General features: G+C 42.3%; 1 protein-coding gene across 4 annotated transcripts in view; it reads right to left on the reverse strand.

Annotated features, from left to right (window-relative positions):
- The window catches only part of PRKCB (protein kinase C beta), a 383,326-nt gene that overhangs the window by 225,733 nt on the left and 142,304 nt on the right, over window positions 1–15,289 (reverse strand). For all 4 annotated transcript variants that reach the window (XM_021931832.2, XM_021931831.2, XM_021931830.2 and 1 more), the window contains one exon: window positions 6,823–6,905. In XM_021931832.2, the coding sequence (XP_021787524.1) occupies window positions 6,823–6,905 (83 nt within the window). The remainder of the gene's footprint in view (window positions 1–6,822; window positions 6,906–15,289) is intronic.

Genomic DNA, 15,289 nt, shown 5'->3' on the forward strand with positions numbered 1-15,289 from the left:
AGCCTGCCCAGGCTTGATCACATACATACCACTTCCATTTGATGATGAAGTGCTGCTGTGCATGCCCAACTTTATGGTTCGGTGGTTTAGATAAGACCTAGTTCATGATGAGCAATTCAGGTCATATGGCAATTTAGTGGCCCATGGTCAAATGGTCAGTTTCCACGAAAGCCCAGTAGCAGGCCAAGAGCTGTCTCTTAATAGGAAACTAGTTATCTGTGGATTATGGCAGGACCATATTCCAAAATCTTAAATGTCTGTGCTGCAATTCACCTACAGAGGCTTGCCAAAGGTCCCACACAGCATCCCTCTCTGCCACTGACAACCACCACTGGATTTGCTGGGTCATATGGCCCAAGTGGCAAAGCAGCTTGCACAGCAGTCTGGACCTGTTGCAGAGCCTTCTACTGTTCTGGGCCCTACTGAAAATCAGAAGCTCTTGGGGCCCCTTTGTAAATAGGCCAGCATAACACACTCAAATGAGGAATGTGTTGCCTCCAAAATCCAAGTAGGCCCAGAAGGCCATCTGTCTCTTTCTTGGATGTAGAAGGGCCCAGATGCGACAACTTACCTTCATATTAGAAGGGGTATCTCAACATGCCACATACCACTGACCCCTAGAAATTTCACTAAGGAAGAAGGTCCCTAAATTTTAGTTGGATTTATTTCCCATCCTCTAACATACAAATGTCTTACCAATGTCTAGAGTAGTTGCTACTTCTCATTCACTAGGACAAATCAGCATAATGTCATCAATGTAAAGGACAGTTGTCATAGCTTGTGGAAGGAAAAAATGATCAAGATCCCTGCAAACTAAATTATAACATAGGACTGAAGAGTTGATATACCCCTGAAGTATAACTGTGAAGGTGTATTGCTAACCTTACCAGCTGAAATAAAACTGCTCTGGTGGGTCTTATGGATAGAGATGGAGAAAGGGGCATTTGATAAATCAACAGCTACATACTAGCTACCAGAGGATGTATTAATTTGCTCAACCAATGAAACCACATTTGATACAGCAGCTACACTTGGAGTGATCACTTGGTAAAGCTTATGATTAACCACTGTCATTCTTCCAGATTCATCTGTCTTCTGCAGAAGCCAAATAAGGGAGCTGAACAAGGGATATGGTGGGAATCACTACCTCTGCATCTTTCAAGTCACTGACAATGGCACTGATCTCTGCTATCCCTCTAAGGATGTAGTACTGCTCTTGGTTGGCTGTTTTCCTAGGTTGGGGCAGTTCTAATGACTTCCTCTTGGCTTCACCCATCATAGTAGGCCTCACTCTACAGGTCAGAGAACCAGTGTGGGGATTCTGCCAACTGCTAAGTATGTCTGTTCTAATTATCCATTCTGGAACTGGGGAAAAAACTGTAGGATGGGTTTGGGGATCCACTGGATCCACTGTAAGACAGACCTGAGCTAAAATTCTATTGATCACCTGACCACCATAAGCCCCTGTTCTGACCGGAGGGTCACACTGACATTTTAGGTCTCCTACAATCAGTGTCATTTCAGAGCTAGTGTTCAGTAGTCCCCAAAAGGTCTGATCATTTCCTTTTCTCTAGTGCACAGTTACCCTGATAAAAAGCAGTAGGTTCCTTTGGGGAAGGCTGGGAGAAAGATTAACAGGATAAACTTTTAGTAGTATAATCACTTTCTCAAGGAAACTTTGCCTCCCCTTCATTCAGAGGGTTCTGGGTCTATAAACTGGCTCAAGTCTGGGAATGGATTGAGGGGCTATGAGTCTCTATTTTTAGGATTCAAGTTAGACTTCTGTTCACTTCACCTAGAATGTTTCTGCTTATACAGATCAAGTAAGAATTTAGTAGGCTTCCCACCTACTTCACTTCCAGGAACACCATGATTAAGCAGTGCCATAGGTCTGCATGAGTCAGGCTATTCTGATTGTTGTTTTAACTCTGCGGTCCATTAAGGTAACCGCACCCACCTTGCCTTGAACAGTTGAGTGCCACCAAATGGCCCCTGATACTCCAGGACTCAATTATTCCCACTGCATTTAAGTTTTCCAATTAAGTGGCTGTGGTTCCCACTGTAAGGTTTGGTCTATAGAGAAGAGGGATCACAGAGCTCTTAAAGGATGCTGGGGCTCCCCTCACCAATTTATTTCTCAAAGTATTGAGAAAGACATACCTTTCTTAAAGGTATGTCTGACCTTCCCAGCATGGGTGAGCAGGTATTAAATGACAAATCCACTCTAGCATTCTAATCTCCCTAAGCCTTTGAATCCTTTCCTCTACATTAAACCAGGGGAGGTCAGGCATCTCCAACTCACTCAGGATAGGCCATCTTTTAATCCATGTTTCAGCCAACCAGCTAAACTGTTAGAGCCCTTCCTAACTCCTTAAGCTGGAACATTACATTCAGAATCTCTGCTTAGTGAACTTTTATCAATAAATTCAGTCTGATCCAACTTTATGTTACTTCCACCATTATCCTACCCCCTTAATATCCATTCCTATGCATATTCCCTATGGTTCTGCTTGTATAAATTAGAAAACTCAAACAGTTCTTTTGGGGTATAGCATACCTCCCCATGGGTCACACTGTGCATCTCACCTTTAGGAGCCCGCTAGGACTTGAAGGGGTGGTGGGATTGGGTGTTGAGAAGAATCAGCATTGTCTGGCATGGGAACTGCCTCAGAGAAACCCATTACTCTTTCCTAGGGCAATGCAGGGTGAGTTCCCTTAGACAAGGTGGAAAGGCCAATGCCACCCTGAGTGGGGATGGCACTTTTGCTGGAGGTAAGGAGGACACTTCCACTGGTAAAAAGACTCGTCAGAATTTAGGGGCTCAATGTCCTCAGCTTCATCAGGGTCTTCATCAGAGTCTTCCCACCTCACGGGATCCCATTCTTTTCTGATCTATGTCCTTGCCCTTGGTTTACAGCAGACACCCTGTGTCGTGGGGAGCTCAATTTTCATTGTAATTCAGCCAATTACAGGATGAGGTTGTGCATTTAATTTTCAGAAATTTCAGCCCTGCAACTACAGGCTAGAAGGCTCTCCTTCAGGGCACACCTAGAAGCTCTTAGATCGTTTATGAAACACTTTTGAGCTGGAAATTCAAATCCCTGAGCTCATCTTTTTCTTTCTCCACTTTGTCCAGAGACATTAGGAGCAAGTCATTATATGCCTTAGTTTTCCAAAAGTGTTTGGGTATCATATATGGAATCACTTGGTTCCTTGCTTCTTATAAATGGTTGATTAGGAGTATTCAATGCAGATAATTTGTGTATCTCTATAAACAGATCATGCCGTGGACGATCTTTGCTCTCTTTACTATTAGAAATAGGGTAATTAGCATTATTAAATCTAATCAGACTCGGCAGCCAATTGCCAAATCCCCAAAACCAATTCAGAAAACCCATCCTTAAAATTTTGTTCCTCTATACACTCTTAGCGCCAAAATTTTTCTGTCCTAGTCCCTTCTGGCTGCTGTAACAAAATACCAAAATCTGAGTGGTTTTTAAATGATAAATTTATTCCTCACAGTTCTGGAGGCTGGAAAGTACAAGATCAAGGCACTGGAAGATTCAGTCTCTGGTGAGAGCTTACTTTCTCGTAGACAACTGTCTTCTTGTTGCAATCTCACATGGTAGAAGAGGTGAGGGATATCTCTGGGGTCTTTTTTTATAGGGGCACTATCTCATTTATGAGGACTCTTCCCCCCTTAACTGACCACCTCCCAAGGGGCCCACCTTCTAACACCACACCTTGGGTGTTAGGATTTCAGGATATAAGTTTGGAGAAACAAAACATTCACATCACAGCAGCATATACCCAGGCCTGGCCAATCAGCATAACCCATTCTCTGGCAATATATGATTCATGGTCTGATGTGACTTTAGCTCTTGTTACTGTGCTGCAGCACTGATAAGATACAAGATTAAAGGTGTTGCAGCCACCATGCTCGCATAGGAGACAAGCCTTCCTGAAAATAAAATCAAAACAGACAAAGGCTAAGCCAAGAAAGGGAGAAACAAGTTCCGGAGGACATTATTTAGAACTTTGATTCACTGTGCCTGAAGCCAGGTCAACCCTTAAGCCTTTTCAATTTCAAAGACCAAAAATTTTCCTTTTCATGTAAGTCAGTTTGAGCTGAGTTTCTGTCTTAGGCAACGGAAACATTCAGCAGATAGATAGAATATTGGAAACACCATCTTCTTGGCTGCAAGTTGAGTATCAAGTTTCAGTCTACATGAACACTCAGAGCTGCATACTGGAGTCAGGCAGTCTCCCCAGACTTACCTGCCTGTTTTGCTAGGGAGGAGAGAAGAAATTGCACTACAAGGGCTAGGGCATAGGATCTGAGAGAACATGACAAACAGTCTCAAACTTTGTCTTTGCAAACAGATTTTCAAGGACTTTGGTTGTTCCATGTGTCTTGGAGTTCTTAACCTCAATTACCACATTTTCCAAGCAAAGAATATCCAACATATGCTCCAGCATCTTTGTGTTGCTATGGCAACAGATATGCCCCCCCCCCCACACACACACACAGACACACAACTCCCACCCCAGTTTGCAGCAAATTGGCAGGTGACCATTTGCAGAAGACCAGCAGGAGCTAAAGAAATTCAATGACAGAAGATAGTCACTACTTACTTTGGGCAAGCTGTCAGCTGTCAAGTCTAAGTGGGTAACAGGACCAGTGATGGAGACAAAGCCAATGGGAGAAATTTCAGGGAGGGGAATCAAAGCAGGAACAAAGTAAGAGAACTAGGGGTGATGGTTGCATTGGGGTATGCTGAATGCAGTTCATTATTGGGCAATGAAAGACTGTGAATGGTGGAAAGCCTTCTCAGCTAGGACAGTTTCAGCTGCATGTAAAAGAATGCCCCCAGGGTCAGGCACGGTGACTCATGCCTGTAACTCTAGCACTTTGGGAGGCCAAGGTAGGAGGAGGGCTTCAGCCCAGGAATTCGAGACCAGCCTGGGCAACATAGGGAACACCTATCTTTACAAAGAAATAAAAAATTAGCCAGGTGTGGTGGCATGCAGTCGTAGACCCAGCTACTTGGGAGGCTGAGGTGGAAGGTTGCTTGAGCCAGGGAGATTAAGTGAGACATGATCGTGCCACCACACTCTGGCCTGAGCAACAGAGCAAGACTCTGTCTCAAAAGAGAAAAAAACAAAAATAAAAAAGAAGGCCTCAAACAATAAGACTTTGCCAAAAAAAAAAAAAAAAAAAAAAACCAAAAGCTTCTCATCCCATCTACCCAGCTTGGGGATAAAAGGACTGTGAGTGGTCTCAGCAGCTCATCAGCATCATCACGGACTCATGGTTCTTTTAAATCTTCCACTCTGCCATGCTCAGGATGTTGGCAATATGTCCCTCATTGACCCAAAAGGGCTGCTACAACTCCAAGCATATATCCTTGCACAAAAATGCCCAAGAGGACAAGGGAAGGGATATTTCTCTCTTATCAGAAAGGAAAAATCTTTCCTAGACTCTTCCCCAGGTCTTCCCCTCAGTTTCCATTAGCAGGATTGGGTCACATTCTCCTTCAGCAGCTACAAGAGAGCCGGGGAAAGGAAGTATCAGGCATTTTCAGCTTCCAGCACAAGAGGTAGCCTCTGCCGGAAGGATGAAGTTTGTGAATGGCTGCTGGGTAGGCCAATCAACAATGTATCCCAAACTTAAAACACATTTGTACCAAAACTTTTGCCATATCCTTTTATCACCCTTAATGTCATTCACTTAATATTGTCCTCAAATCAATTTATCTTTTGTTTAACCTAAATACCTTTACTTAGGTAGGAAATTCTATATCCTTATCATAAGCGCAAAACCATTACTAGATACGTTTTTCCCAATCCACAGTAAAATACATTTATAATGATTAAAACACAAATTTTTTGCACATTTTACCTACAAGCATCTCTTGTCCCACTAGCAGTAGTCATATTTTGAGATTTACGGTAGCAGGATAAATTCATTTCCTCCTCATTCTTGGGCCCTGATATTAAGAACACCTTAACAAGCAGGCTACAGTGGCTCAAGCCTGGAATCACAACAGTTTGGGAGGCCAAGGCGGGAGGACTGCTTGAGCCCAGGAATTCGAGACCAGCCTGGGCAACATGGAGAGACTTTGTCTCTTAAAAAATAATAATAATAGGCTGAGCATGGTGACTCACACCTGTAATCCCAGCACTTTGGGAAGCTGAGGCGGGCAGATCACAAGGTCAGGAGATTGAGACCATCCTGGCTAACCCGGTGAAACCCTGTCTCTACTAAAAATACAAAAAAAAATTAGCCGGGCATGGTGGCAGGCGCCTATAGTCCCAGCTACTCGGGAGGCTGAGGCAAGAGAATGGCATGAACCCAAGAGGCGGAGCTTGCAGTGAGCTGAGATCGCACCACTGCACTCCAGCCTGGGAGACAGAGCGAGACTCCGTCTCAAAAGAATAATGATAATAATAATAATAAAGAACACCCTAACAAAGTGTTATAACATGCACTGTAAAGTACCACCAAAACTACCTTTTGCAGCCACACTACCAAGTAAGCCCCTGCCTATCACCCTCTGTGCTCCAACTTTCAAAGTGAAGACATTAGCAAACTCATAGTAGACCAACTAGCTGGTTTCCTATCCAGCCACACCCTCTCTCAAATGTTTTGTTTCGTTTTGTTTTCCACTAAAAGGAAAACTGTCTCAAAAGCTATAGGGACCACCACATGCCTTAGAGTGAGATCTTCTGCACTTACTCGTCTAAGAATGCTCACTCACATTTAACCACAAGGCAGTATTGACTGTGGACAGAGAAAAGTGATCGATGCCCATTACTTACATCAGAGGCTGGACCCTTGTCAGCGCCAGGGCAGGAGAATGTGACAAATTCATGGCACCGCTTGTGCACCACAAAGCAGCAAACTGCAAAAGAGAAAATCAGGGTGGGAGGAAGGGAAGAAGGAAAGTGGAGAGGAGGAAGAGAGAGAAAGGAAGGAAGAGATCATTAAACTTGAACATCACCAACAAGTAAAGCCTTTATGCCAAAATAAACAACAATGTCAGCTTCTTCAGCTTGTCCTTTGCTGAAGTCAAACTCTTGGGTACATAGATGTTTCATCTTGCATAGGAGTTAAACTTCTAAAGTTAGCTAGGGTTAGAAAGATTCCATATGCTCAAAATTACACTCCCTTGAAGATCCCTTAAAGTGCCTGGTCTTCTATTGATTTTGGAACAGAATGTTGTTTCTTGGATCAGGTGCCAGATGAAGTAGTTGGCTTGTGTTTAGGTGCATAATGCATAAGAAACATGTATCTCTAAATCCTAGAATCACACTTAAGAGAGGTGTTCATACAATGAGGGTCATGCGGAAACAGAGGGAACAGGATGGTGGACTCATGCCCCATCTCACCAAAAGCAATGTCAATCTAATAGAAGAGAGGGAAAATAGGCAGCAATGTTTACATTGTCACTTCAGTAGTTTGCAAGCAAATACATATATACACGTATTTGAATTGGTGTGAATTTAATGCATCTAGGCTATGACTCCCCTATTTGGAGGTTATATCACTCTGGCGGAGGTACAAAGAAAGAACGTATACAAAATAAAACTTTTTGTTGTTGTTGTTGTTCAAATCATCTTTTGCAGTGTTGGTGTTCAAATCTTCTTTTACAACCTCAAGACTGTGGGTTTCTGGAGGACGAGTGCCATGCTTCAGGGACCAGCTCAGAGCCTTTCTAAAGTGCATGCTTAGTAAACGAAAACAGAACAGGAAACCTCAAGGCCACCCATAGCGACACAATGAGTCTGGGTGACAATCATCTATGGTTGCTAAGGTCACAAAAAGATACCACTTGCCTACAGGGGAAAGCTCACTTCACTACCTATGAAGCACACTTGTCAAATAATCAAACATGACTGGTTCAAGTCTCTTGATGCAACTACAGATTTACAGAAAATACAAGTCACAGAGGAACATATTAAATGACACCACAGGGATGCAATCAGCAACCACCCACTCCCTACAAATACCCAGAATGTAGGAGAAAAAGGCAACCAATATGGTGTCTTCAACAAATAAACTACAAGAGGGGACTGCAAGTGGGGAGAAAATAAGAGGAGAAACATATATTTCAAGAAACGTATCAACTAATTTTTTTATTTTATAAGTTCTGGGATATACGTGCAGAACGTTCAGGTTTGTTACATACGTATACATGTGCCATGGTGCTTTGCTGCACCCGTATCAACTAAATTTAACATGTGGACCTTGTTTGGATTCTAATTGGAAAAAACTAATAGTTTTAAAAAATGATAAGGCAATCAGGGAAATGGATATACTCACTTTCTGATGACATTAGGGAATTATTGTTACCGACATTAGGGAATTAAAAATATTTGGTGTGATAATGGTCTTTTTTGGTTATAGAATCCTTATATTTGAGGATACATTAAAATCTTTATGGATAAGATAATTTAAAATAATTCAGTATGCTAAGGTGGGGATAGAAAGGGGAGGATTACAGATGAAAAAGAAATCAATCATGATAGGTCATTATTGAACTGGGTGATGCACACATGAGGATGCATTATACTAATCTGTTACTTTTTTTTTTTTTTTTTTTTTTTTTTTGAGACAGAGTCTGGCTCTGTCACGCAGGCTGGAGTGCAGTGGCCGGATCTCAGTTCACGGCAAGCTCTGCCTCCCGGGTTCCCGCCATTCTCCTGCCTCAGCCTCCCGAGTAGCTGGGACTACAGGCGCCCGTCACCTCGCCCGGCTAGTTTTTTGTATTTTTAGTAGAGACGGGGTTTCACCGTGTTAGCCAGGATGGTCTCGATCTCCTGACCTCGTGATCCGCCCGTCTCGGCCTCCCAAAGTGCTGGGATTACACGCTTGAGCCACCGCGCCCGGCCTAATCTGTTACTTTTATATATGTTTAATTTTTTCTGTAATATGTAAAGTTTTCAACAGAGGAAGAGATAGAGCAGTAGAGAAAACCCAAGTCATAAGAAATGGGAGTTGCAGGAGAGTTACAAGATTAAAATGTGCTGAGTCTTATATCCCTCAAAATATTATAGATATTGAGAAATTGCATATAAGGCATTATAAGTTTAAATATATGTGTTAACAATTAAGGATTAAAAATAAGAATAGGAACTGGGTGTGGTGGCCCACGTCTGTAATCCCAGCACTTTGGGACGTCAAGGCAGGAGGATCACTTGAGCCCAGGAGTTTGAGACCAACCTGCGCAACATAGTGAGATCCCATCCCTACAAAAAGTAAAAGATTAGCCAGACATGGTGGTGCATGCCTGTAGTTCAGCTACTCCGGAGGCTGAGGTGGGAGGATCGCTTGAGCCCAGGAAGTTGGGGCTGCAGTGAGCCATGACTGCACCACTGCACTCCAGCCTGGGTGGCATAATGAGACCCTGTTTCAAAAAAAAGTACATAAATAAAAATATAAAAACTACTATGTATTCCTTTTAAACCACTAAAAGGGAAAACTGGACAAAGGAAGGCAGTCCAAGTACACCTCAAACAGCCTTCTTCATGCTCCAAGGTCATATAAATATTACTCTTTGGAGTTTTTTTGTCCTTTTATATGGCATCATTTCCACTTTAAACTCTGTGATCCATGTGTAATTTCTTGGAATCTGATGTGAAATGGGAATCCAATTTGCCATTTTTTCCCAAAGAGGTAACCAATTGTCCCAGCAGCCTTTATTGAATAATTCATCCCTTCCCCACTGATTTCAAATGCCAACTTTATTATATGTTTAATAATTATATACACTAGGGTCTGTCTTTGTGCCTTGTATTCTGTGCCACTGATCTGTCTTCTAGTATAGCAATATGGGCTTTAATTATAGTAGCTCTGTAATATGTTATATCTTGGCAGGGCAAGTCCTCCCTCATTATCCTTATTTTCAACATTTTCTTGGCTATCACTGCATATTTATTCTTCCAAGTAAACTTTAGAATCAGTTTATCAAGATTTTAAAAATACCAATGGAATTTTTATTGGGATTGTATTCAGTCAACCCCCAGCCTCCAAAAAATGATTGGGACTTTGATTGAAATTGTGTTAAATTTAGAAATTAAATTCAAGATAATTGACGCCTTGACAACAATGAGTCTTTCCATCAGGAAATGATTGTCCCCTTGCTGAACTCCTATTTTTTCCATATAAGTCCTACACATTTTCCCTTTAGTATCGTCTAAGGGAATCTTTTGTATGCTATTGTAAATTTGACATGTTTTCATTTTGTTTCCCAACTGGTCATTGTTTAAAAATAGGAAAGCAAATAGCTGTGCGCGGTGGCTCACGCCTGTAATCCCAGCACTTTGGGAGGATGAGGCAGGCAGATCACTTGAGGCCAGGAGTTCCAGACCAGCCTGGCCAACATGGTGAAACCCCATCTACTTAAAATACAAAAATTAGCTGGGCGTGGTGGTAGGTTCCTGTAGCAGTCCCAGCTACTCAGAAGGCTGAGGCAGGAGATTGCTTGAACCTGGGAGGTGGAGGTTGAAGTGAGCCAAGATCACGACACTGCACTCGAGCCTGGGCAACAGAGTGAGACTCCATCTCAAAACACAAAACAAACAAACAAATAAAAACAATAGGAAAGCAATAGATTTTTAGCATATTTATTTTAAAGCATTTTTTTAAAAACTCAAATAGCTTTTGTGGGGTTTTAGTTGCTTCCTTTGAGTTTTCCAGATAGAAAACCATATTACCCCAAATAATACTTTTATTATTCTCTCTTTTCCCTTTGTCATATTTGCATGTTTAACTTTCCCTTTTATTCAACATGGAAAGTAAAGAGATGACAGTATAGTCTCGCCCCATCCCTGAGCTTTCCCCAGCTTCACCTCCCTCTCCCTCTCTACACTTCAACCACACAGGAAAGTTTTCCACCTCTACTCAAACTAACTTTTGGAATTTATATTTTCCTTGGAAATTATCCACAGTGTTCTTCTCAACGTGTTTAAATTGTAGCATCTTATCTGTGATGATATTATACTTTTTCTCTTTCTTTCTTCATATTGTATTGTTAGGTAGTCTCTCATTTTTTTTCCCAGAAGTTTGTGTTCTTTCTTGTCTATTTTTATCATTCTATGATGTTAAAGAAGCAGATTATGATTATATTTATCAACTCTATCTGGTTTTATTCTTCTTTATTAATCGGTACTTTAACTTTTTTGTTCTATGTGCCTGTGATTGCATTGCTTACTTGTATTTGTATTACTTATTGGTTGGGAATGTGAATTCTGGAGTCTGATGGCCAGGTGTACATCGTGTGTCTATCATTTGCAAACTCTAAGACTAGGTACACCACCTCATCTTCCTGTACTTCGGTTTCCTCTCTGGAATATGACAGTGAAAACAGGACCCACATCACAGTGGTGTTGTCTGAACTAAATGAGTTATTCCATGCTCAGAACCACGCCAACCATATCATGACTATTCTACAAATGTCAGCTAATATTATCCCCTATTCTTTTTAAAGCTTCTTGAATTGACTGCTCAATTAATTTATTCCCATTCCTCTTCATTAAACATTTAAAGATGTTATGGCTGAAAACTTTTCTTTTAAGTACAGTTTTGGCTGCATCCTATGTTTTATATTTAGTCCCATCATCGTATCAAGTTTCTAAGAGGTGTATTAGTATAGTTTTAATTTATTCTTTAACCCAGAACTATTTAGGAAAGTACTTTCCCCCATTTTCAAGTAGCTGCTTTATTCTACAACCTTTCTTCCAAACATCCAAAATATCAGTTATTCTCTTTAAAAAAATATAAAAATTAGCTAGGTGTGGTGGGGGGCCCCCGTAATTCCAGCTACCCAGGAGACTGAGGCAGGAGAATCACTGGAACCTGGGAGGCGGAGGCTGCAATGAGCCAAGATCACGCCACTGCACTCCAGCCTGCGTGACAGAGCAAGACTGTCTCAAAAAAAAAATCAGTTATTATCTTTTCATCTTTATCCCCTTTGGAGACAGAAGGGGTAAAGGTAGCTCATCTCTTGTCTCCTAGTGTCTACCACAATTCCTGGTACAAAATTGGTATTCAGTAAATAAATGTTTGGTGAATGAATGAACCAAAAAATGAATATTATCAGTCATAGAAAAAGGAGAAAACACAACCAACTTAATGGTAGACGTAGCTCCTCGCTGATCCCCCAACATTCCGGCAGCATGAATATTTGTCAATCCAACCATTGACAAGGTCACTTTAGGTAGCCTTCCAATTACCCACAGAAATGAATAGTCCATCCCCAGTGAGGCAGAATCAATAAGCCAAGTGAACTCCAGCATGATCTGCAGAGAAGCTGAGAACAGACTTTGAAAAACCTGATGAGTTTCTGGTGCAGGTAATTCCTTTACACAGTGTGTTTCCGAAAAGTTGTGCAAATCTAATTTCCCATTAACTAAAACACTTTGAAGAAAATAGTAGGGCTGCCTATTTAAAGAAATCAAATCCTTTTGTGGCACAAATAAACACCCCCTCATTTCTATTTGGCAAATTCAGAGTAAGACCAGTTTTTGTTTTTTGTTATTTTTTAAAGAAGAGGCAACATTTACTGAGCTGCTGAAAAAATGTACTAGACCCTACTTTCAAACAGGTACCCAGTTAAGAGCCCAGAATCTCCAGATGCTTCCTAGTTTATTCAGTAACTCCTTGCTCTACAAAGGTTGAAAGCCTGCAGCCCTCTGACCCCGGTCTATAGCAAGGTTTTACTAGAACTACACAATGGGGTCTGAAACTCAAATGCTTAGGGGCCAGGTGAGCAATGAAAATGTCTGAAAGCCAGACAGGGGACTGCACGCATGGCCTGTTTAAAAGGGGAAATTGCTACTCAGCTCCAGCAGAGAATGAAAAAGATGTCTCAGGCTCTATCCACTTCCCACCCTCCTTTATTACAGGCAAGATCAGAAAGACCACTTGTAGCCGAGTGCAGCGGCTCACACCTATAATCCTAACACTTTGGGAGGTCAAGGCAGGAGGATTGCTTGAGCCCGGGAGTTCAAGACCATACTGGGCAACACGGCAAGACTCCATCTCTAAAAACTTTAAAAAATTAGCCGGGCGTGGTGGTGTGCACCTGTGGTCCCAGCTACTTGGGAAGATGAGGTGGGGGGATTGCTTGAACCCGGGAGGCTGGGAAGTCAAGGCTGCAGTGAGCTGTGTTGGTACCACTGCACTCCAGCCTGGGCAACAGAGGGAGACCCTGACTCAAAAAAAAAAAAAAAAGAAAGAAAGAAAGAAAGAAAAGGAAAGGAAAGAAAATAAGAAAGGCCACCTGCCAGCTGTATAGGCAGAAAAATGTTCCTACCCCCGACCCCTGACTCCCTGCCACCACCACCAGATATCCATGTCCTAATCCTGGGACATGCGAATGTATTACTTACACAACAAAATTGACTTTGCAGATGTGATTAAATTAAGCATCTTGAGCAAAGGAGTTATACTAAAATATCTGGATGAGCCCAGTGTGATCACAGGGGTCCTTACAGGAGGGAGGGAAAAGAGTCGGAGTCAGAGGATAAGACATGATGATGGAAGCAGACGTTGGAGTCATGCCATTTCTGGAAGGGAACGCAAGCCAAAGAATGTGGGTGGCCTCTAGAAAAGGTAAGAAACAGATTGTCCCCTAGAGCCTCCAGAAGGAATGCAGCCCTGCTGACACCTCGATTTCAGCCCCGGAAGACCTGCTGTTCAGAATGTTGACATCTAGAAGTATAAGATCATAAATGTGTGCCATTTTAGACCAGGAAATTTGTGGTAATTTGTTACAGCAGCAATAAGAAACACTAGATCAGCAAGGATAAGAAATGCCTGGTTAATCCCAGATGGAAGGAGTAGACTGTAGCCAAAAGCTCGGGTGACAGGGGCCCTCTTGGATGTTTCTGCTCCAGGAAAAGCACTGAGATCTCAACTCTGCTTCACACTGCATTCCACCTCTAACTCCCAAATTTTAGTGGTTTACTCTAACCACTAAAATTTACTCATTGCATTTCAAAGAGGACTAAATTAAATCATCAAAAGATATACATATTTTTTTTCTGTTTGGAGTTGATTCCCCTCTTGTACACAATTCTTCCTGGGGTCTACAGTGGAAAACTGACATTCTTAGGAAGCAACCTTTGCCCTTAAATCCGTGTCAATCTGGGATAGAAATTCTAGCACTAGTTGCAGATTATCTGTGGTGGGAAAAGAAATGAGAAGCCCATCACCTACAGGAATTACAGGCTAAGTTTCTGGAACCAGGTGGGCCTTGGTTTGAATGCTCATTTTACCAACTACAAGCTGAAGGACATTAGCTCAGTGTCTCCACCTCTCTGAGCCTTATTTTATAATAGTACCTACTTAAATAAGGTTGTGCAGCTCAAATAAGACAAAACATGCAAACTGCTTGGTGGAAAAGGGCATTGGAGTTGGAGCCAATGGCATGCAGATTTTGCTCTACAGCTGCTGGGAGAACCACTCTTTCCTCCTAGGTCAAAGCTGACCCACAGGCCTATCTGCATTAAACTCTGCCAAGTGCCCAAGATGACATGGAGTTCCCCCACGCAATTTCCTGAATTGTTTCCATGATCAAAGACAGAAAGTTCTGGTCACCATGTCTGCCCAATGGCTGGTCTCACTAGCACTAAGAGGAGTGACTCACAGGGTCATGCAAGTCATGCTATTGAGTTTGCAAAGGGCTTTCATACCCGTGCTTAACCTGAGCCTCATCACAGTCCTGTGAGGAAGGTGCTATGATTCTCATTATATCTTTTATAGAGACAAAGTCTTGCTCTGTTGCCCAGGCTGGAGCGCAATGGTACAATCACAGCTCACTACAGCCACAAACTCCTGGGTTCAAGTGATCCTCTGGCCTCAGCCTCCTGAGTAGAGGGGACTACAGGCATGCATCACCATGCCTGGCTAATTTTTTAAGTTTTTTTCTAGAGACAGGATCTCACTATGTTGCCCAGGCTAGTCTCAAACTCCTGACCTCAAGTGATCCTCCTGTCTTGGGTCCTCATTATATCAACAGGGACACCGATGCTCGAAAAGAAGTGATTTGCCCAAGGTTGTTCAGCTAGTCCGTGTTAACACTTGTATTTGAAACCAGTTTGTCTTCCTCTGGAGCCCACACTCTTAACTCACACAGTGCAGTTACATGTGTGTTTGTCATTCATCTCACTGTTCCAGGAGAAAGCCTCCCCCGCTTTCCTCACCCCCGCCATTCAGTCAGTTGCTAAATCCCACTGATTCTTCCTTCGCAACACCTTTCATGCCATATCTTCCTGTACATGC

This window comes from Papio anubis, chromosome 18 (assembly GCF_008728515.1).
Source record: "Papio anubis isolate 15944 chromosome 18, Panubis1.0, whole genome shotgun sequence".
Classification (NCBI taxonomy): domain Eukaryota; kingdom Metazoa; phylum Chordata; class Mammalia; order Primates; family Cercopithecidae; genus Papio; species Papio anubis.